Below are 25,609 nucleotides of genomic sequence, written 5' to 3' on the forward strand. Positions count from 1 at the left end.
CTGCTATGTAGGATTAGGACGACATAATATATGTGTATACCGCGTATACCGCGGTATACTCGTATATATTAGGATGTATACAATGTAATTTGTCGCGACGGTTAGCGTTATGCCGTTACGGAAAATGTGGTGGTTCTTGCTTAAGCCTCGAAGAGTATAATATATATATATATATATATATATATATATATATATATACAGAGATTTTCCTCCCCGTTACGATTTATACACACACACCCACCTACACATACATATATATAGAGAGAGAGCGAGAGAGTGTTCCGTAGATCGATTTCGGTGCGATCGAATTTTCCGATCGACTATACCTATACACGAGGACTATTTGCGACGTTTCCGCTCTTCCTGTATTATGATGACCGCACGATATATACCCATCATTTACTATTAAACTGTACATTTACTATCAATCATTAATTAGTATATTATATATATAAAAGTTAGTCACTAGACATAATATTATCTGTTTTTTTTTTCAATTCATAATAATAATAATTACTGTGTATAATAATGATACAATTTTTAGCTTTACAATAATAATATATTATATTATAATGAGTTCATGATTCGTGCATAAAAACAACAAATAAATATTTTAAAAAATTCAGTATTTATTAGTTTGGGTTAAGAAGACACATGATATTATTATTATTATTATTATTATTATATTGTTTTTAATGTGTATATTTTATTGTTTTGATTTTATTCCACGTGAACAAAGTATAATGGTATTTATTTTTTATTTTTTTGTTATGTGTTTTATAATAATTAAATTTTGATGCTTTATTATTAAATAACATTATATTTTTTTTCAGTAACATACCTTCAAACCCGATTTTCCATGATTTATATTTCGTCAGTTTCCGCGTAAACGCTATAAGTGTATTACACCCGAAAAGTAAAACAATACGTTCCTTAGTTTTGGCTGTATAGGATTACGAAGACCCACCTAGTTAGTACCTCCTGTAGATATAATGGTGAGCCTATTGCAGGTTATGCACACACACCGTTGCCCTGTATATTTAGTGTAGTAATAACACTATTTTTCTTTAATAATATTTTCGATGGACTTTAACCCGCGATTGCATAATATATGTTATTACATTATTTAAATCCGTTAGAAGTGTACATTAGAGAAATAGGTTATCATTAAGTAGTTGCCTCATTAAATCCGAAACCATAAATAAATTGTTCGTGCAGTACCTATATAATTGAAAACGCATGTGGCATATAACACACTAGCCTGCTGTAAAAGATCTGTAGGTAATAGGTATAATTCCCTTGTAATTAACTACTGATATCAAGTTTTTAACTTTTCCCCAAATGCTTTCTTATCTATTGTCCATTTAAATGTAATATAGTTTTGTATGATATTCAATTATTTTAATAAAATATATTAGAATAATCATATTTTTACATTTTACTATTTCAGTTTTAAAATAATATTTTCTCAGGATTTTTAGGGTAGGTTATAGGCGTTTTATTCTGTACTTAATATATGCCAATATTATACTATAATTTAATATTTAAACGACACGTTTGTATTGATTATTACTATTATTATTGATTTTTAATTAGATTTTTGGTTTTTTCTTATTTATTGACGAATAAAATTCAATTTTTCTTTGTATTAGGTATTAAATTTCCTATTTTACTTACTACATATTAATAATTGTTTTTATTTTGGTATTATTTATAAGCATGAGTTAGAATTTATTTGTAATTAACAATATAAATACAATATCGATTGTAATTTAACTTATAAAACCTCAGAAACTAGTTTTTCACACTATCAGGTTTTAGTAGATACTATCATGTGTCTTTTAAATTTTATTTCTAGATTATTATTTTTGAATAATAATATTAATAAAATTAATATTTCATTTGCTAATCACTTACTTATATATTGAATAACTATGTAATGACAATTGGTAGTATAGCGATTTAGTTAATTTTTAAAAAAAGTGGTAATGTATGGATAAAAAGTATTAAGGAATAATAATTTAATGTTAATCAAATTTTAATTTCAGTTTATTTTATATTTTAAAGATTTACACTTAAAAAATATGTTCTACGCCGTTATAAACTTATAACTAATACTTAGAACTTGTGAATCTATAACAAAATCTATACACTTAAATTTATACTATAAATACAGTATATATATTATATATATACGCATAAATTAAATTATCATCATATACTTACATGTCATAAGTTCGGACTGTTTTTAAGCTATGGATATTAAATTTTAGATGACATTTATTTATCTCAAGTGTTATTCTTATGATAAGTAAAATTTAGATATGTTAACGTTAAGGGTAGTTTGGACATTATAGAATGTTTTAAAAAAACATTTCTTATAAATACTGATAAATTTAAATCAACAAAAAGAAAGAAGTTTTTTCAATGTGATATCAACAAAATCATTTTAACAAAAAATCATGCGTCTGAAATTACATCACAGTCTAAATGTATGCTACAAGTATATAACGGTAGGCATATTAAAATAAAATGTAAACTATTGTTTATGCTGTATAGTAATATATATATATATATATGTTAATGGCAATGTTTATATTTAGTGAATTACTAGTCAGTTTGTTTTGCTAAGTTATTAACGATTTTTTTTTATCCGTTTTAAATAATGTAATATATATTTATATTATATTAATATTATTATTAGTGTATAATAATGTCAGGCAATGATGAAATATTCATATATTATCTAATCAATTTTATGAATGTCTACGAAAGTAAAATATAAAACAATAGTTATATCTATATTACTACTTACAATATGAATTCAATATTATGACGCATGTTTGTTTTTAATTTCAATAAAATTAAATACATTTTTACGTTTAAAATAATATACAAAATACATATATGATTTATTTTTATTAAAATAGGTAGCAATAATGATAGTACCATACAAACAGATTATATAATATAAATACTATAAAATGTTATGATAAAATTATCTTCTTCAATCTACTATACTTAAACTATATCTGCGAACGCCTAACACTATATTAAAACTTTTACGCATTCGGTCGCAGCCAAACCGTCAAAGGTAAATTCAAACAGTGATAATACAATCTGAACCCATCATCGACGTATAAAATAAAATGATAATTTAGATAATGATGACGGTCTTGGCGATCATTTTCGTCGCGTCTTATAGTTATAGTTATAGGTATAGTATTTGTAATGCACGATCAGGAAATATCGACAATGCAGAGTACATATTTACACTTAGAACACTGCCTAATTTATTATTACGGATTATAATTATTTCATAAAATGTCAGATGTCTAGTCCCGAATGATATTGCCTAGTAATTCTTGACAATATCATCAGCTGATTTTCATTATATTTAACATGTTATGTATTTACTTTTTTAATATATTTAAAAACTTGTTTAAAATAAACCGTTTTATCTGAATCGATGTTTAATATAATCTTTATTAACCATTATATATTAACAAAACAAAATATAATTTTATTCACTATGCGTACAAAATTGATACTATACACCTCCTGGCTCCTACCTACTAATGATTATTGAAATAATGACTAATGATGATAGTCGATAACTTAAAGAAAGGTTGATAAAAAATACAACAATAATAAAATTAGATCAACTGCAGCTATTGCCAAAGAAGTCGAAGATTAATCAGATAAAAAAACGTGTTATTAATTTATTATTATTATAGTTTATTATTTCCTACTATTTGATAGATAATATAAATTATTCACAGCTACAATACATAGTACTATATAATAGCCTTCAATTATGATTGACAATAATATATACTAGGCATATAATATGGACAATCAGGTAATTATAACGGCGAAATTGCATTTCGTTTAGCAATAATAAATTTTATCTAAATATTTATTCAAAATTTCAATTCTCTACGGTTATTTATTTCCAAATAACATTTTTTTTTTTTAAATATTGTTTTACGTAAATATTTCTGTTTCCCTATAATTTAATTTTTGTTTTAACCAATTTTTTTGAAAGTATAAGGAATTTTTACTTTTGAAAATTATCAAAGTACTAATAAGATTCGCTTTTGTATCAGAAATCGCTCTCTATTAAGTGGAAGATTAGAGTATTTTTATTGCTCCAAAATTTGATGACAGACACAAAAAGAAAAACACAAACACACTCCATTGTTAAACTAATACTATACATTCATCGCCCTACTCAGAATCTAATACAAGTCCTGTTCATTATTTACGAGCACCTAAGAAATGTATACAGAAAGCTATATATGTCGCTAAAAAACAAATTAATGTTGTAATAATTTAAATATAAAAACGAATAATATGTAATTATAATTTATAGATATATTATGGTGTTTCAAGAATTAATTATTAATAATATTTTGTATTCATTATTAATGTTGTAATGTTTATGTTTAGCAAACAAATATATAATTTATTAATACTTAAAAATTAGTAGGCACAAATTATTTATCCGTTTGGGGGAGTTCAAGGATTCCCATTTATCGTATAATTTGGTAGCATATTTCAATACATGCATGCAGTGCACACGCTACCGATAGTATATTGTGCACTTTAGTAACGTAAATGCTTCAAATCCTATTTGATTCGGATAACCTCACGAAAAAAATAGGATGCTTCTTTGTTTTAAATTAGTAATATAGCGTTAAATACTTGACGGTGATTAATTGTTCTTTTTAAAATTATTGTCAATCGTCTACTAGGTAATCACTAATCAGTGTTAACTTGAATGTGTGTCGGGTACGTTGTACTATTATAGGTATTGTACTGCAGCTCAGGCCATGCATCATATATCGGCCATCATCACCGATTGGTGGATATATATTGTCGCGCTGTGTTTATAGTCATCGCAGTGACGACCGTGTGTTTCGACATTTAATACATGGGAAAAACTAAATGTTCCTTACATTAAACCAATTCCGTTGTTTGGTAACATTTTAAATCAGGCTTTGGGCAAATACCGCATGCATTGGAATTTTACAATAAAATCTATCACAAGTTCACCGGTCACAGATACGGAGGACTGTTCCAGATGAGGACGCCTTATTTAATGATCCGCGATCCAGAACTGATCAACGACGTGTTAATAAAAGACTTCTCGTCTTTCACCGATCGTAGTGTCTACTCGGATATAAAGGTAAATCCACTGTCGGGAAACATATTATTCATGGAAAATCCTCGATGGAAAATAATGCGAAACAAACTGACCCCAGCATTCACGCCATGAAAACTTAAATATAGTTTATATTTCAATAATTGACAACTGATGAAATAAAAACTGATATACAAAATATATGTAAATAATATATTATACTATATTATAGGTAGCACCTATATAAATATTATATTTATACAATAGAAAGTTTAAAGTGACATAATGAAATAAAAATAGGTTCTAAAATTTGCATATGCACCAAAAATGAACGGTACAAATTTTGGTTTTGTTTGTTTAATCGTTTAATGCGGCACCATCGATTTAAAGGTTAAAAATTGCACCAAAGAACTGTAAATGCAAATTTTTACCCTTCCAATGAACTCTTGACTAGGTTCACATCTTGTTAAATACTGCGTCAAAATATCTTTAAGTAATCTATGACATAAATAGTGTATTATTATAAATTTTGCTGAAGCATTGTTGTCAAAGAACCCACAAAAGATCCTTATAAGTTGCCTACTTATTAATAAAACCTACATTGTCAAAAGCCATTAATAAATCACGTCTAAACTGTATTATAATATTCACGTAAAATCACTAAAATTCCAGTTGATTTCTATCGGAGTTCACCCTTTTGGCTTTTACCTTGAATAATTTTCAAAAAATTTTAAAAGAAAATTATTATTGCACGGTGGTCATAATAAATTCTATGAAATAGATTATAAAAAAAATATGTAGGTGATAACGTATTAACGTGTTCGCCAAAATTCATATAACTAAATATCCCAAGCATGAACTAAGATCTTACTCGTTTTGAGCACACATTTGCCGCCAAAATGAACGGCTTTATTTGTTATAGTCGTTTAGATCATTTTTAAAGGAGCTTAATATAGGCAATTTTTTTTACAAGCGAGCGTTTTGCTTGCATGTAACTAATTATTAAATCACGTGTTTAGCTCATAGTCGTTGACCATCGATTTTGATTATATTATCACAGATTCACAGATATATATATATATATATTTCGATGAAGCATTCAAGTATAGGCGCTTAAATCAATGGCAGTATAGGTGCTGCGGTGTTAAAGTACTGTTAATAATATAACATTTTAATAATAATATTTATTTATAAGAATATAAATGCGTGAAAGAGCCATACCATAAAATAATAATAATAATATAATTATGTATAAAAAAATAGGTATATAAAATAAATGATATGAAAAATATTGAAAACAATTTTAATTTTAATTTCTGCATTATATTTTTTCTATGCCGTCGTCGGTAGATCGATTAAAAAAAAAAAATACGATCGGGGAGAATAGCAATGACGAATAGCCGTTACACAAAATGATAATAATTCTCTTTCGATCGTATCTGTGTGTTTTGTTAGGTTATGTTCGCATGTTGCATCGCTTACTCGCTTATCGTTATCACATATTAATGCTCATTATATTATAGACATTTCGCGATTTCTCAATTCAAATTTTTTTTTTCACTTCTCGATTCTATGTTTTACGAGTTCATTATTAATTTATAAATTATTAAAAATTGGTTAGAGATTTTATCGCCCTCATAATGTTGCGTTTGCATCATTACGATCTGCAGACAAATTTCAGCTTAAAATATTTGTCCAAGACGTCATTGCAAGATGTTCAATACTCCGATCGATTTATTATACCCCGCGTTGAAGAGGTAATCAAAATGAATGAAATATATATTGCTGATCGTTATATACATCAAACGTCATTAAATTATTACAGTATTTGAACCGCTTTATGCAATCCACAAGAAAACGAAGATTTCTGGATAAAGAACTAATTGTCAATGCCTTGCGATCAGAGTATCCAGAGTACAATAGAAAACCGTGGGGCGTTATGTCGAATTTGACTGCTAGAGGTTTGTGGTTTGTTAATTTTAACCTCTTATCTCTTTGTAATTGTTGTGTTTCCTTCAGCGTTAGTTGTACTCGATAATATAAAAGACGGCAAACTAGTAGAAGAATTATCATCAGAAGACTCAACCATTGACATTATGTCTTCTGGAGACGAACATATTGACATTACAAATGATTTGGATCCTCCAGAAAATCCAAAACATTATATTACCGATGTAAACAGTTCAGCTTCTGAATTAGCTCAAGAGTATGTATTATGTTTATTTTATTTTGATATGCCGGATTGCATACCAATTGATTAATTTAATGATTCCCTTAAATGCATTGGACCAATCTTGGGCCACTAAATCATGTCTAAGAGACATAAGTTTATTAGTTATTAATGTGTTAAATAATTGTTCATGCAATCTAGAATCGTTATTATAAATAATTGCAAGAAATATTTGTAATACTTGAAATATGATTTTAGAGTTGGATTAAATTCTTTTGCTTGTGATATAACTACTAATGGTGATAGCAATAAGCCAGCCACTGGTCCTAGTGAATTTGAGAACATGGTATTTACTGTTTAATTTGACAAGTATTAAAATTTATAATTAAGAATATTAATTAGTATATCATTTACAGCCTGGTTGGGTAATAGACAAGATGCCAATGAAAAGTGTAAAAAGAAAAAATAATTTAGACAAAACTGTCGAAGGAATGCCAACACCTTTGAAAAAAGTTTGTCAACAATTAGGTACAACAGAAGAAGTAACTTTAACGTTTGATGATTTAGCTGGTTGTGATTCCGTGTTGTTGGTAATAAATAGAATCTATCATAATAAACCCCACATTATTTTATTAATTTTATCATATTACTTGTATTTAGGAAATATGTCAACTAATTATGCATATCAAGCACCCAGAAGTTTATAAGACCTTAGGTGTATCTCCACCAAAAGGATTTTTGTTGCATGGCCCACCTGGATGTGGTAAAACACTCTTAGCACAAGCAGTAGCAGGGGTATGTAAATTCAAGTATTGTTTTTCATTAATATTGTTTAGTATTAACAATCTTTAACATTTTAGGAGCTAAAGATTCCATTAATAAGTATTGCTGCTCCACAACTAGTTGTCGGTATAAGTGGAGAGTCAGAAAAACGAGTGAGAAAATTGTTTGAAACTGCTGTTAAATCGGCACCTTGTGTTCTGTTCATTGATGAAGTTGACTCAATTTCTCCACATAGAGAAACCACTTCACGTGATATGGAACGTAGAATTGTTGCTCAATTACTATCATCGTTAGACAGTGAGAATACTAATTTATAAAAAAAATTATAATGGTTTATATAAACTGTATATGAATTTGATTTTAGATTTAAAAGATGACGACAAAGTAATTGTGATTGGCGCTACGAATCGTCCTGACAGTTTAGATCCAGCATTGAGGCGAGCTGGCCGGTTTGATCGTGAAGTCTGCCTCGGTATTCCTGATAGACAATCTCGCAGAGCAATGTTAGATCTTATGTGTAAAAATTTACGAATTGATCCAACAGTCAGTTTGGATAAATTAAGTGAATTAACACCAGGTTATGTTGGTGCTGATTTGAAATCTCTAACAAGAGAAGCAGCCACTGTAGCAGCTAATAGGTGAATATCTCTATTTCATAGTTACAAATATATACTGTATTATATAATTTCTAATTCTTTGATTAGTTAATGTAAAGTCTTGTAAATCCTAACCTTATTTTGTATATTTATATATTTTAAAAGTAAAATGAATATTTTGTATTGTGCCATAACTAATTATTCTTAAATAGGATAGTCCCCGAGGCAAAAAAACAGGGTTCTCAGCAGGGTCCTTTTATTTTTGGCATACTATACATCAGTAGTTTTCAACCTTTTTAACCATGCGGCATACTTCATCTCTTACAAAATTTTCGCGGCACACCAATCCATAAAATATGTGAAGCATATTTTATATATATATATACCTAAGAAACATATAAATACATACTAATAAAACTATTAATAGATTTTTCGAGGCACACTTCAAGAGTGCTCACGGCACACCAATGTGTCGGGGCACACCGGTTGAAAACCACTGCTATACATAATATGCTCTAATTTTTAATTGTGTACCATATTAGGTCAATGTATTAGTAATTATGATTATTTAACATTTATTATTACAACCATTCAATTTTTTTAGTTGATGTTCAAATATTATTTTGGTTCTCACATTAACAATGACATAAAAAAAGTCTAACCCACATTTGTTGTGTCTGTTGTACTGATGCATAACATATAGAATATTTGATGTTCAGAATAACTAATTTTATCATACTTTAGCATTAGAGTGTATTGACCTATTATCAAATTTTAAGAGGATGCCATGCCCGCATGTAGTCTCTATCTTATTAACGTACATCATAGCAAATTTGCATTCAGCAGAACACATTTTATGATGTTAGCTTTAATATTAGAATAAATTTATCAAATTTAAAGGTAAGAATATTATCTAGAAAATTACATATGCTTTTATTGACAGACTGTAATGTTTGGATTGTTCATTTGTGTAGATGATTGAGCAAAGAATAATTTAAAAATAGTAAATATTTTATATCCCAAAAGACTATAATTTAGTTTGTATACTACACAATATTTTCATTCAATAAATTTAATTTTTTAGATTAGTATTATATTTTTAATCAATTTAAACCACAAAATCATTATAAAGTAAATGTTTATTCTGTAATAGTAAAGAATCATTCAAAGATTTTAAATTTATTTTTATTAATAATTTATTTATTAAAGTATAATATGTTATTCAATGTATTTTAATAGAACTATTGAAGCCATAAAAAAGAGATTGCAAGTAATATCTGATAATGATAAGCCTGATGAGACTGAGCAGTTACTATCTTCAAACAAGAACAAAATCAAAGATACATTAAAATTGCTTCGTTCAGATAATTTTATTCCAGTAAATGAAGTGAGTGAAATTCAAATTGAATTAAACGATTTTAAAGAAGCTCTGAAGAAAGTGGTTCCTTCGTCCAAAAGAGAAGGATTTGTTACAGTGCCCAATGTTACATGGGATGATATTGGTTCTTTAAAGAAAATAAGAGAAGAACTTCACATGGCTATGTTGGTCAGTATATATTGATATTATCATTAATTAATATTTTTTATTTTTACGGATTAGTAGTATAAAAAATGTATTTAATTGTTTTAGGCTCCAGTAACTCACGCTAAAGAATTCACTGCATTGGGTTTAGATGTTCCTACTGGAGTTTTATTATGTGGACCTCCTGGCTGTGGTAAAACATTGTTAGCCAAAGCTGTAGCAAATGAAGCTGGTATTAATTTTATATCCATTAAAGGCCCCGAATTATTGAATATGGTAAATATAATATACTTGCTTAATTTTACATGGTTAAATCAGCTTTATTATTATTTATTATATCCATAGTATGTTGGTGAAAGTGAACGAGGAGTACGTCAGTGTTTCCAAAGAGCACGTAATTCACAGCCTTGCGTCATATTTTTTGACGAAATTGATGCACTTTGTCCAAAAAGAAGTGACATGGATGTATGTATAAATGACGTTAGGTTTGTTTATAAATATCTTAAAAAATAATTTATTTTGTTTAGGCAAATGGTCGTTCTGGTCAACGCGTTGTCAATCAGCTATTAACTGAAATGGATGGTTTTGAAGGTGGTAGAAGTGGTGGTGTTTTTGTTATGGGTGCAACAAATCGGCCAGATATGATAGACCCTGCTGTTCTTAGACCAGGGCGTTTGGATAAAGTATTATATGTTGGATTGCCAGATGCAGAAGGCCGTGTGGACATATTAAAAGCAGTCACTAAAGTATGAAGAACTTAGATTAGTTAATCAATTTTAATACTAAACACTTGTTGTATTTTTAGAATCGTAAAAGACCAGTGTTGGCTGATGACGTTGATTTAGAAGCGATTGGCAAAAATGAAAAATGTTCTTACTTTACTGGAGCTGATTTAGCTGCACTTGTACGAGAGGCAGGTATTATATGTCTGCAGGAGTATATAAGTTCAAATGACGTAAATAAACAATTGGCAATTCAGAGTAAGCACTTTGATGAAGCAATGATGAAAACGAGGCCTTCAGTATCTGCTGAGGTATTAAATTATATTAGATTATATTATATTACCCATTTAGTGTTGTACACTTGTTTTTGTATAGAACTTAAAGTAGGTTTTTTGATACTACAGGAAAAAAAGTACATCATACTAAGTGAAATAAAAAATTAAATCATGTGTATAAAATTATAAAAATGAATGTGACATAAAAACTAAAAGAGTGAAAAATGTACATTCATAATCATTTAAATAATATAATAATAATAATTTAACTGAAAAAATATAAAAAGTTGAGCGTAGCATAATAAATTAATTGTTCTTCTTTAATAAATCTTTTATAAACAATTTATAAATTAATTTCTGTAGTACTCATATTTCATAAGTCATGACTATGGGTTAGGATTAATAGCTAACATAAAATAATACTAAAATTTAGTATAATATGCATTTAATTCTTTTAAAAATTGTGTAAAGGCTGTTTTAAATTTTTTATTAAATTAGCAAGAAATAAAATGTTTAAAATCTAAAAGTACATTATTTTAAAATTATTTATTTAATAAAACTTTGGCATCACGTGTTATTGGCACATAGTAAAACTTGAAAAATACTCTATAAATTAAAATTAAATCTTTATTGTCATATTTAATATTTTATAGATAAAACTTAAACTTTTTTTTTATTCTATACATTTTGTATTATTTTAATTACTTTTTTAGTTTTTGGCTAATGACAATTTTACAGACTGGTCAACATCATTATTAGGTTTATTGAGGTTCTGTGGCAAATTTTATCCCCATAGTGGGAGAGAGAAATTGAGATTCAAAAATTTCAAATTTTGATGGTTGTGTTTTGTATCCAAATTGAAAATATTATCTTATAATAGTAAAATGATTTATAGCTTTATAGCTATGATAAGTCAATAATATTTTATATTTAGAGTAATTCACTGAACATTTTAAGATAAATAATGCTTCTAGATTTTGAGAGTCTCAATCTATAATGATATTGTAAAAACTTTTAGAATAAAAATGTGATAATAGATAAAAAGTGCAACATTTTTAATAAAATTAATAGCAACATCATTTTTACTTATGAGTTTCTAACTTAATTTTTTTTATCAAAAATTTCTAGAGATTCAACTTATAACTTACATTGTTTAATAAAATCATGTTGACTCATATTATTATCTTTATAATATAATATAATATTATCTTATAAATGAATATAATTTTAAATCTGTTTTAATAATACATTTTCATTCAACTACACAGTTAAAAATAGTACATTTATAAAAATTAAAATGTTTTATTTTTTTTTTCAGGATCAGGCACATTATGAATTGTTGAAATTAGAATATGCTGCACCAAGAAGTTGAAGTATAAAATATTATTTTACACATAAAATTAAATTCAATGATACTTGTTATGACGAGTATTTGTTCCTGTTAATTTTTATTGTTTTGTAAATCATTGTTGATATGTCTTTTACTGTTGAATTGTTATCTTATGAGTCGTAAGATTTTGTGACCTCACAATTTGTCTTTGCCATAGGCCCCACAAATCATAAAGGCCATACTTTTGATAGATAAATCTTTTTATATTATTTTTTTAATAATATTCTGTACATTGAGATTTATTTTATGTTTATTTTTTTTTTTTGCTCATTGTCTCTTTTATTCTTTACACTTAATTACAAAGAAAAAATGTATACAAGATTGTGTAATATATTCTTTTGATAATATGTGGGTTTTTAGCAAACAATTAAATTGTTTATCAAATGACATTACAACAGCATGGAGATTTAACCCGTTAAATTTATGTTATATCAATATATCATATCATATTTGTCTTGCGTTTCTATCTTTATTATATAAGCAATCAGAGGTTTACACTATTCGCACTACAGTTTTTTTTATCATTTTAAACGTATTTCTGCTGTATACCTTTCTCTACTGGTCCACTATCGACATCTGACATTATTATAATACTGGAAGTCTACAAACCTCAAATTTCTGTAATATTTTCTTGCCCTTATCATCCGTCCGCTTAAGAAAGTTTTATCAAACACATAGCAGATGCTTCCTTCACCGAGTAACTGCACCTGTGTGGTCTGGAAAACAAGTATAATAATTAAATTATATTGATAAAAACCGAATATTTTATATTATGGTTGGTAGGTCACCGATTTACATTATTTTCTTCTAACGCTCCTTTTTGCTGAATGTTTTTCATTTTCCGAGTAATATCTATTTGCATGCTACAACAATGTTTGTCGCGGTGCAGGAAGAACCTGTGGAAATGTAGAATAATGCAAATGTCTTTTGTTCAGTCAACGGTACCAGGTGTTATACAATGAGTTTTTTAAACGTAAATCGCATCACTCAATTTTGGTGAATACATTAAATTTGAACTTTTTGAAGATATCAATAATATATTTTTGGAAAAAATGGTATATCCACTAACAGAGCTAAAATCTTAAATCGAATGTTATTATTATGATATAATATATTTATTATGTGGATGTATTGCAGATACCTATTCAAAACACGGATAATAGTAGAATTCCCGATAAATTCCAACTTACCTTTCCGAATTATTTATTTCGAAAAAAACATTATTTTTAACCAATATATTATAACTAGTATAATATTATACAAGAAAAAAACACGAATAATTAATTTTATCTGCTTTTGTAGCATTTTAACAATTAACGTGTAAGACTTGTCTTAGATCATATACCTATGTATATGCGTATATATACGTATACCGGTATACCTATTCAGTTCTTAACTTGCGCATTATTATATTATTTTTAAATGTTTCGTCTAAAAAATGCTTGTAAAATTGTGCGTACATTATTTCTGCAGTACTATTGGTTTGAAAATCTCACGTGCATGATATGTCTTCGAAATATTTAAATCATAAATAATATTGTCTACATATTATTATAGGCTCTTGTCTCTAACGCTGTATAATTTCATAATGTAAAGTCTGGTAATATACCTTTATAATAAATAACAATATATACTTATTATACATATAGGTTTAAGTGACAATAGGTAGTACGGAGTGGATTTATAATATGAGAATTCTGTAAGTATTTATGTGGTTTCTATTGATTGCATATTATGTATAATTGACAATATTGTGTGTATACGGCATATACCTATTTAATAAAATAATACGATGATATTAACAATATATTATAATTTAACTGCACCACGTCACAGGGCCATTTGGACATTTGGTCGGAATAACAGCAGCGATGACCATCTCGGAACAGTTGGCGCCGGCGGCGAAGCTTCGAAAGTTCAAAATATATGAAGACGAATATAATACCGATTCTTATATTCCTAATATAGAAATAACAATATGTATATAATAATGCGGCTGTTGCGGTGACTGGTGAGTAGATAAATAATATAATGTGCAGTGCACGCGTACAGACAATATATATATTATTATTATTGTTATTTGTCATCTCTCTCCGTACACGGTTTGTCGTCTAAATGTACAGAGGAAATGGGAAATAGAAATAGACACATCCGTACGGCGTAAATCATATATATATATATAATATGTACGTACTATATGGTTGCGGTGTGTATTGGCGGGGCCGAGCGCGAGGGCGACAAGCCGACAAACAAGTCGGATCGCACGTACAAGTCCGCCTCCTGCTGCCGCCGCCTTACCGGATGCGTCGTAATGAAAATTTTAAAAGCGCTCGGGGATGTCGCTCGCGTGCGTGTGTGTGTGCGTAAACATCATATTTTCATATGTGTATCTGTAATGCACGTGTATGTGTGTCCATTATATATATATATTATATGTCTGCAGTTATGTATGTGTGTGCCGTGGCGACAGTGCACTGTGGTTTTTAAAAACGTTTGTCCGTCAGCCATGTCCGGTTTTGTGCCCGCGCGCATGTGTGCGTGTTGTGTAGTAATATATGGAAAACAAATGGACCGAAAACACCGGAAACAGGAAAAAAGGGTCAAGACGCACACGCGGATAATTCGATTTTATACCCTTATACCCTCGCGTTTACCACACACACACACACGCACACACCTTATTCTATAGTTCTATATACTAGAGTATTTCTGGGTCTATAGTAGGATGGTGATATATTTTTTTGGGGGAAGAGGGGGTAGAGAGGTCTTAAGTCTTCGGGTAGTGCATGAGCGTGCACATAAATTTAAAACGACCGAAAAAGCCTTTCGCCCGCTTGTCACTATATATGTACAGTATACGTATATATGTATACTCCACGGCGCATCATCCTTCGCGAAGTACTGTTGCTATTGCTGCTGCCGCATGTTCCGCCGACCACTAGCTCTTTTCGGTCGACAAAACAAAACAAAACCCGCGTAGGATATTATATACTTATCTTTTTATATACCTATACACTTCAATAGTAAATAAAAATTACGACCGTCTAAAAGAACAATAAATACGGATACACTGATCAGAATTAACCGGTCACTCGGAAAAATAAACTGTTCTATACATATAATCTACTGAGATACCTCTGTTGCAGCGCGCCACGTAGTATAAGACTTACGCGAAAACAGTTTCCTGCCTTCCTGCAGGTATATAAACATAATATAGTGGTACGGAAATTGTCGAATCGTAAAATTCGTTAATATATTCGCAAATCATATTGTAATATGTTCTAATGTGCTATATCATATTATCATTATATTATAGTAGGTATATAATATTGGTTATGCACCTGTTGTCCTATTATAAAGTTTCATAATTAAATTTTTTTTTTTTTTTTGGGGGGGGGCTAATACACATTTCGATGATTGATAGTCACAAGTACAGGAACCTTTATGATTTTTTTCTGTTTGAGTTTGATTCATACAAAACTATAAAAGAACAAACAACTTGATTTCAGTTTTGGTACGTTTCTTATAAAATACAAAAAGTTGGTTCAGGTTTTTAAGTTAAAAATGTTTGCTTCGGTTAATTCCAACGATACTTATTTTATACATGATTGTAAACATAATGGAAAATCAAAACGATAAAATCCATAACGGTTTCAATATTTTCAATGAGCTTGTAAGTTCTAGGTATTGTTTTCAATTCTTTTTTTGAGCGTTATACAAAAATATACAACTCTAACTCTATCACTTATATTTATATTATTTAACTCTGATTGACGTGAACACAAAGACTAGGTGAATATTAAAACGTACCTACAAATTTAATCAGTACAAGTCGGTGATAGTTGATTATGCAATTTGCGATAATATATATCATGGTATAATTTGGGTACATTATAGTTATAAGCTATATCATAAAAAGATATGAATATAATACAATATTTAAAAATAATAATGTAATTAATTATTGCGGTTTTACGTAAATGGGCCCGTGTGAAATCTAAACAGTTGTTTAGTGGCGAGGAGGTGCCATGATATTGCAGTGACGACGGAATTTTGAATTAAAATATGCACGCCGTGAGGGGAACCGGCGAACGCCCGTGCGCTCTAATATAAAATTATATAATCGTTGAGGCCCGAGGGTAGGTGCCTAAATATATGTATAAGTCAATTAAGTATTCCCGTGCGAAACGCGCGGTTTGACGATTTCGGACGACGAAGAGCGAAATTTTTCAAACATTCCACCGTCTGCATCTCATCACCCCCCTCGTAGGCGCGCCTGATCACATTTCATCTCGACTAACTCAACCCGAGGTTTGTGTTTGGCTATTCAAATTAATTTCGTTCCCACAAGAATAAATATAATCCTTTTAATTAATTATATAAATTATATTATCGTCAAAACCGGTCGTTGTTGGTGTTTTTTACGTATAAATCGTATTATATATTTTTTTTCTGGCACAGCCCGTATTTAAATATTCATGTTTGCATCAGGGGTAGCACTGCATTATAATAATATTTTCAAAGTTTTTGGTTCATTCGGATTATTAAAATATTATCTCATTATTGTCTTTACTTTTTTCTCGTAATACAGCTTTCTGGGTATTTCTTTTTTTTTTTTTAATTAAATACATTTACTATATAAAAGCGGTTATTTACTTTAATTTTTTTTCGTATAAGCTCGTTTTTGTTTCAAAAATGAGTTATCCTCATAACTGCAAACAGGGAATTAAATCAACGGAGACTTGAGCCCTATCATTTTTTTTAAAGGAAAACTGACGTTGTTACTAGAGTGCTTTGACTCACCCCCCACAATCAATCAGAATAATAATACAATTTGGTGTTTTACGAAAACTTTTATAGAAATTCTATGTATTCTATTAAATTGATAATTATAATATTAAATATTGATTCTTCTGCACGTTGGAGATTGTAAAAATCTATAAATTATGATATTATACATGAATAAGTATTTTTATGTCTTTATTTATCACCTTTTTAGTTATATGTAGCCGTTTATGGGTAGACAAATCGGGTATCGTTAAATGGCTAAACATAAACCTACACTAAATTATGTCTCAAGTTTCTGCAACATCATATTGATTTCATCTATATTTTCAATCTTTGTATGACAGAAAATTATTATTTACATAATACGTATGTATAGTATTTTTTTTACCTTTGTATAAACTTATTTAAAAATTAACATGCGCAATATAGAGACGAGACTATGAGAGCTTAGTCAATTTTTCCGTTCATTTTTTCGACAAAATGTCATTATTATTATCTCCATATGACACTGGTATCTGTATAGGTATCTAATAAATAAAGTATCAAAGTTTCACAAAAAACAGTCAATTCAACGGTATAAAAACAAATTTTAAATTTATGAAAATAGAAATTACATTATTATAAATTGAATTGAATTTCAAAAATGTTTATTTTAATAATATGTTAATAATATATTATAATATATAATATAAAGTTAATAAGTTACAATATATACATTATACATATGGTATATTATATGGTTTCAAAAATGTACTTTAGTAACGAAATTATGTATTTAATAAAATTAACGCGAAACACAATTTAATATATTTTACATGAATTTACCGAAAGTTGTTTACCACATCTCTATCATAGATGAAGTCGACGCAGGATATAGGTAGTCAAAATAAATTATATACTATGTTGGTAGATTAGGGTGTAAGTGCCTAGGTCCGGCCTTTTTTCCGTTTATAATGGTTATCCAGTTATCGTGTCAATAATAACGTAGTATACAATGCCACTGTACGTTATGTATATAGGTATAAGTGTATAACCAGACTCAGATCTATGTACATGTACATATTATATTATTTACACTATTTACAGACTCCTCAATAGCACCTATTTTACTCAAGTATACCGCTAAGAAAAACCCTACGGGTATGCAGTGCACTGACAACTGACGTACGACTATACTTGCTAGAAATATGTTGGTGTAAACGTCCATATATTATGTTCATAGATGCTTATATATTTATTATGTATTTATAGTTTATTATTTTATATGTGTATAATGCATATAGTACATCTTATGGACTTCCAAGTTATTCCATATTCTCTAGACGTATTAAAACATAAGTAATATAATTTATAAATACTAATATAACTGTAAACTGTAGTAAAAATGCACACTGCACAATGTAGATAAAAGTACTAACTATTTCATGCACATCGTGTGAAGTGTAACGTTCTAACATCTAACATACATGGTATATTGGTATGCCATGGTATGCGTATAGTAGGGATACTTACTAGTTACTTCGTATAAGAATTAATAATTAATATTATATTATTATAAACAATAACAGCTGATATTTTAACATAGCATTAAACAGAGATGGCGTTACTGGTACAAATAGGCTGTACGAAATGGAAAAGGCATTGACCTTGTTTGGTATGCCACATCATGGCATAAAATAGTTTGTGTATAATATATCATAATATTATGTATACATTCGTACAGGTACACTACTACTAGCACTATTAGTCGAGAGAAATGTATTGATATTTGATTTTAAAATTCTCAATTACTAATTTTATACAATAGTGGTTAAAATTTAATTCTTAATAAAATGTATATTATTGTTATTATGTCATGAATGTAAGAAAAAATTGCAAAAATTAGTTTGGAGGTGCAGGGATTTGAACCCTGGACTTTCAGCATGCGAAGCAGACACTCTACCACTGAGTTACACCCCCAGACGTGAATTTTAGCGAAAATGACAACATTTAGGTATTCTTTAGATTCACTATTTAGTTAATGTATAAAAGCTAATGTGTTATAAATCATATTATATAGTATAATGTATAAAACTATTATTCATTTCTAATTACTATGTGGGTAACGATTTTAAAATTAATATTTCCTATAGGAATTGCGCTTTAATGTACTTAATCAATTATCAATGTCGAGATAATTAACTATATGATTATTTATTCTATTATTAGCAACCGCTTAATGTATTAACATTTAACAGTACCTACTACCTATATTGACTATTAAATATTATAAATTATAATAGTTAGGCATAAGAACTAATAACTAAAACTATATATGTTATTTAACTATAATATAATTATTATAATTTACAGGTTGCTCGTTGCTCGTTTTAATCCGCTAAATGTATCGCCTATACTCATTTAATCAATTCTAATCTATCTTAAAAATTCTTTCTTTACTTTCTCTGTCATTCTGCATCCTAATTCTGTTTGAGTTATAAATCATGTTATTTTATTTATCCAGGTCTCAGAAAGCTGACTTTGTAATTTGATCTTAAATTGTAAATAGTTTTGTAATGCATTGTTAGTTTGTAATTTTCGAGCTTAATAGTTAATTTTAAAAGCTATAAAAAAAAAAAATTTTAAAAATAATATATTTATAATTTACGCTTAATATCATCTATATAATATACTTTGTCTAGTCTTTAGTGAGAGAACACGCCGCAGCCTGGCGAAAATCGGTTATGCGTATTCTCACGAGACAGTACCCGATTGGAACCGATTTCCGATAATAAATAGTGTGCAATACTGATGAGTAAAGCTAGGATTTTGGTGGCTTTTGCATTTTTTTTCTTTAAGTGCTATACAATTCTAACCAAAAACTAAATTTGTTTCGTGATATAACAATTTAGAATATGTAATTTTTATTTTGCAATTTTTTTGTATTTTTTGCATTTTTAAGGTCATTTTTATGAAATATTACAAATATTACGTTCATATTTTAAGCCTTTTTGATATGTGTTGTATAGGTAATCCCAAATCCCAATTAGTACCTATAGGCAATTGAAATAGTACATTTTTTGGTCATTTTTTAAGTTCATTTTTTAGAGTTTTTAGGTCATTTTTGCATTTTTTTTTAGTGCATTTTTGTGTTTTTTTTTAGCTCTACTGATGAGCGTATATAACACAATAAGGGACGACGGTTGTTTTGAGAATTAATAGTATAACTTGTAGAGCCGAAGCTTTCTTATTTTTTCAATATCAAAATTGATTGCTCGTTGTTTGAGAGATGGGCTTATTTTGCTTGTTTTATATGCAAAACATTGCAAGTACCAGTAATAGTCGGTTCTGAATATACGATTAATTTTGATCATTACAATGTTAGAATACAGCAACATTGATGAAAAATGGTTTCAAATAGCTAATAACTGAACCCGCATATTCTATTATAGAACAAACTAAAGAAAAATTAAAAAATTTGAGCAATTTTTTACGAGTTTACAACGTATGAAACCAAATACATAGAGAAGTTTAATATAGGTTATTATAGGTGTATACATCCCGTATTTCGTTGCAGGATATGGCAGTATTTTTTTCATTAAATGTTTTGTTCTTTGTGAAAACACTTATAAAACACTTTAATATTTAATACATGATTCTTCGTGGGTTTTTTTTTGTTACAGAAAAATCCAAAAGATAATATATAGTCGCAGTTTTTACAAGCCACATAATAGATTAATTTTACATTGCACGTTGGTTTATAATATAAAAACCAATTAAATAATATAACAACGTTTATTTATGTAAATAAATACGATTTGCATTATCCGTCTTACTATAAGTACCTACCTATGGATTTATATTTTTACTCGTGTTTGGAAATTATAAACTAGTATTATATTCTACACTACGGACTATAATATTATGCACAGCAAAACTGCTTCCACAACGAAGGTATCTAAGTTGCTCTCTCCTAGAACTGCGACAGGTTATTAACCGCGTGGATCTTGTTGCGATATTTGCAATTTTGGCCAAAATTTGGTTCTGAGTGTAGTTGATTTCGATCCAACTAGACGTCATGTGTAATGAATTAACGTTCGGCATTGAACACCATCATCTTCTTGGCGGACCGATGAAATCCTAATTCATCACATCCGGTTCGGCTGGCTTTTGTTATTTGGTTTCGTAAAAACCCGGAAAACAAGAAATAATTGTTAGTCGTGATTTCTATAAAACTCGTGATATTGACGATATTGCTTAATATTTTCTATTTTATTAGTAACTTTATATTTTATAAGTTATAACAGTTATGTTTTTGTAGATATTGTAATTTAATTTGTTCGATGTGATTTCTAACATTGAAAACTATTAGTACTTTTAAAAATGGACCAATAGCGTATAAAAACCAATTTAAGTTTAACTGTTAACGTAGATGACACCGGCGTCAGGCCATTATGGATATTTTTAAAAGTTGGTCAACGTTTTTAATTCCTCGGAGAGGTCTCCTCGAAAAACCTAAAATTATGCTACTGAGGTAAGTAGGAAGGTAAATAATATATATAGGTTATCTTGGTATAGTAAGTTTTATTAACCATCCACGTCAATTTTGAATTTTTTCATAAAAATATGTAATATCATCGGCTATATCAACTTAATATAAAAACTAACTGTTATTGTTTATTGTTGATCATGTTTTTTTAGTATTTTAGGTTTGCCCCCCCCCCATTTTAAAATCCTGGCTATGCCACTGTAATATTATAATACTTTATAAAAGAAAAATTGTTTTGAGATAATAAATGTAAATTAGTTTGACGGTGAACTCGGTGAAGTGAGTGACTTTTTAAGCTATATGGGCCATTCAATATTTTTTCCCCTGCCGCTATTTAAAATTAAAATAAATTGTAACACTTCTATTTTTTTTTTTTTGATAATACCTAAGTAGTAAATAGTAATAATATTGATTAAATATATTTAATTAATGGTAATAGGTACTTACCAACATTTGCTATTTAAATACAATTAATTTTAAATAATTAATGATATTGATATTGATTAACTGTTGGTTTTGAATTTACATCATTGCTAATTCATTGTAAATTTATAAATGTTAAAAAAATTAATAAAATTACATATTAAGTCAAGGTTAAATAAAGCGAAATCAACATATGTCTCTATCTGGGGGTGTAACTCAGTGGTAGAGTGTCTGCTTCGCATGCTGAAAGTCCTGGGTTCAAATCCCAGCACCTCCAAAATAAGTTTTTGCTTTTTTTTCCGACGTTTTACTATTAAATTGCGATATATTTAGCCAAAATTTGCGATAATATATTATTAATATTAAAATGATTGCTTTATTTTTCTTCAGGTAAAAAGTTATATAGGATCTGTGCATTAATTACGTAATAATAATAGGGTATGGTATGGTATGTCACTCATTAATGCCTGTTTTTAAGGGATTTTATATAGGCAATTTAATCAACAATTAAACATTTTTTAATTCACAATTACCTATAAATTTTTCAAGTCTAGTACTCTAGTGTATAGTACAAGTAACTTCATCAACAGGTGTGAATTAATTTCATTCGTATATTTTATGTGGGGGTCATCATAACTAAAACAAAAATTCAAATGTGAAGAATTTAATAGAGAAAGAAAATAGAAAATCTCATCTGAAGCCTGTTGTATATTATTTATTATTTTTGTTATACAATTATTATTTATTTTAAAATGAAACAAGGGTTTTTTTATTATTATATAACATATTTCACATTATCCACGAATTAAATATTTATATAACATATTTCACATTCTATTGACTTGTTTTGTTTTAAAATTACAATAATAATAATAAATATTCGATCAAGTCGGATAAACCGTTAATTATTGCATTCGGAAAGCAATTATTTTGTTCCGATCAGTATTGAAATAATAACTGGCTATACATAGATTATAATATTATTATAGTAATGCAATGTATAATAAATAATAATAATATAAAACTTAATTTATACATTGAATAAGAAAGACAATTTGAAACTCGTTTCCTGAACATATTTAATAATATTAATTTGAATTTTACATAATGTATTCTATAAATTATTGTCACACATTATTTATATTATGTATTACAGTATTACACCCTATTAACTAAGTTATTTATATTATCATATAAGCATAAAAAATCACAACTAATAATATCCTGTAGGTACATTATAAATACGTTTAAACTTTTCTTACTAAAAGGTCGTTTTCAACAGTCTATAATATCATATAGGTCCTATATACAGTAGTATGCCTATAGTTAAATACCTATATTCGTATCAATCAATATATAATATGATAATATTATCATCGAAATTTAGTGGTTCTTATTTCTTAATTTGTAAACGAATGTCCGATGTGTGACGATTGTTATAATAATTAATAATTATATGTAGTTTCACAATTTTTTTATAGGTTCGGGCGATGGACAGGACGCAATAAAATTTGAGCGTTTATTTCGTTTTGCTCGAAGAACAAGCATTGTGTATTACCGCATATACTTTTGAAAGAAATGTATGTTTTTCAATAAAAAAGAAATTTCACGACTGGAGTTTGGTTAAAAAAACTATACGTTAGACATGTGTGCTAGTGATTCGAAACGTACATCGAACAATTATATGCGTATTCCCAACATTATTTTACTCGACAGCCAATTTCTATTAGGCAAAACGATATTTTAAAATTCGTACCTATTTATGTTTAGCGACGGCGCTCAAGTGCTGATGTATATAATGGCTTTCTCCTGTACACAAGCGCGTTTCCGTCGCAATAATTCTAAAAAACAAAAATAGCGTTATATAAACTCGGAATATACATAAGCACTTCCGTCGCACGCGGATCTAGTAAACGTACCTATATAGTATAGGTATAATGCGCTTATACGAGTTGAGTATCCCGACAAACCTTCGGAGGCGTGATGTCTGCCTGTTATAATACAGGTATATAATGCGTGTCGTATCTACACATCATTAAGCCAATTCGTAAGCGTGTGAGGACTCGTCGTAGATCTCCATAGATCAATGGGCGGGCGGGGTCGGGCGAGCCGCGCGGTCTCTGCAGCCGTTTAATTAGAATACACGTGCGTGGTCTGATTTATCGGGTGTCCGACGATGGCCGCCGCAGACCATTGCACGCGCCGTGTGAACCGCCGACCGACGTGCCTAATGAGTGCGCTTTACACCGTCATCGTCATCGTCTTCGCCGCAACAGCATCGTCACTTCCGTCCGAGACAGACATTCTTATGGTAATGTACGTTATTATACGACTACGACGGCGGCGGCGGCGGAGGTGGTGGTGTACGATTAATTATTTAGAGCGAAAAAAAAAATGTAAAAACCACCACCACCACCATTACCGCCGCCAACACTTTATTTTTTTTATCGTATATCAGACGATAACTGCTGCACCGCAACTTCGTCGCGGGGAAATAATGTACTCAAACACACATACATAAACACTAATATAAATAGGTATAGGTATATCATAATAAGCGACGCGGTGTGTTGAGAACGATCTAACCGACTCGGCGGTTATAACGAGAACGGTTCGCAGACCAGTGAAATCTTTGCGGTCGCCGGTCCACCAGATAGAAGAGACTTGATCGCGCCCATTATAATATATACATCGACCGGTCACGACTCGCGACGAACGGACTCGGCCGAATTGAATGGGAGATCTGAATCATACACACACACACACACACATACGTGTATATACATAGCTAAAATAACTTTGTAGTATATTATTGTGTGGTGCGGTGGTTTTGTCAACTCTTTTATAGATAATATATATCTATACTGAATTATATAGTCTGATATACGATGATTATTATATATAATATATATATTATATATATATATGTAACCAAAGTGACTGACGATGACAGCACGTCTATATAGTGGTTCTCATACAAACTTATCGACGATAAGTATATACATAGTTGAGGTATACACCTATATAGTTTAAATTATTTATTATATATTAGGGGTGGTGAACCTCATTTTTTGGGTCGAGGGCCAATAAATATTTCGAATCAAGATTTTGAAAATTTTTTACGTGTTCAAAAGAAATTATATTGTTTAAGGATAAAAATAAAGTTCCAGATTTCTAATATTATTTCAATAAGTAGCTAAGGAACATATTTGTTTGTAATCATAATTTTTAAAATGTATATAATTTGTTTCTTTGAATTTCTTATA

At 29.0% G+C, this 25,609-nt stretch overlaps 1 protein-coding gene and 2 non-coding genes across 3 annotated transcripts; 2 read left to right on the plus strand and 1 right to left on the minus strand.

The window, feature by feature from the left end:
• Positions 1-6,642: 6,642 nt before the first annotated feature.
• On the plus strand, positions 6,643-12,951 carry LOC132921656 (nuclear valosin-containing protein-like). The gene is made up of 14 exons (XM_060984804.1): positions 6,643-6,903; positions 6,972-7,107; positions 7,166-7,352; positions 7,575-7,662; positions 7,733-7,906; positions 7,977-8,111; positions 8,177-8,396; positions 8,464-8,737; positions 9,935-10,241; positions 10,326-10,493; positions 10,563-10,682; positions 10,745-10,963; positions 11,023-11,250; positions 12,533-12,951. Exons 1-14 carry the CDS (start codon positions 6,787-6,789, stop codon positions 12,584-12,586), a joined length of 2,427 nt encoding a protein of 808 aa, XP_060840787.1. The 5' UTR covers positions 6,643-6,786; the 3' UTR covers positions 12,587-12,951.
• A 6,328-nt stretch (positions 12,952-19,279) lies between these two features.
• Trnaa-cgc (transfer RNA alanine (anticodon CGC)) lies at positions 19,280-19,351 on the minus strand. Its single transcript has one exon. It is a non-coding gene; the product is annotated as a tRNA-Ala (tRNA).
• A 3,197-nt stretch (positions 19,352-22,548) lies between these two features.
• On the plus strand, positions 22,549-22,620 carry Trnaa-cgc (transfer RNA alanine (anticodon CGC)). Its single transcript has one exon. It is a non-coding gene; the product is annotated as a tRNA-Ala (tRNA).
• Positions 22,621-25,609: the final 2,989 nt, after the last annotated feature.

Source organism: Rhopalosiphum padi, chromosome 2, assembly GCF_020882245.1.
Source record: "Rhopalosiphum padi isolate XX-2018 chromosome 2, ASM2088224v1, whole genome shotgun sequence".
In the NCBI taxonomy this organism is placed as follows: Eukaryota; Metazoa; Arthropoda; class Insecta; order Hemiptera; family Aphididae; genus Rhopalosiphum; species Rhopalosiphum padi.

Bases quoted from the DNA above. Each gene is read 5' to 3' on its own strand.
- LOC132921656 (XM_060984804.1), top strand. From the start codon at position 6,787: ATGTTGCGTTTGCATCATTACGATCTGCAGACAAATTTCAGCTTAAAA. The intron at 10,494-10,562 runs GTAAATATAATA...TTATATCCATAG, and splicing joins GCCCCGAATTATTGAATATG to TATGTTGGTGAAAGTGAACG. The intron at 10,964-11,022 runs GTATGAAGAACT...TTGTATTTTTAG, and splicing joins TATTAAAAGCAGTCACTAAA to AATCGTAAAAGACCAGTGTT.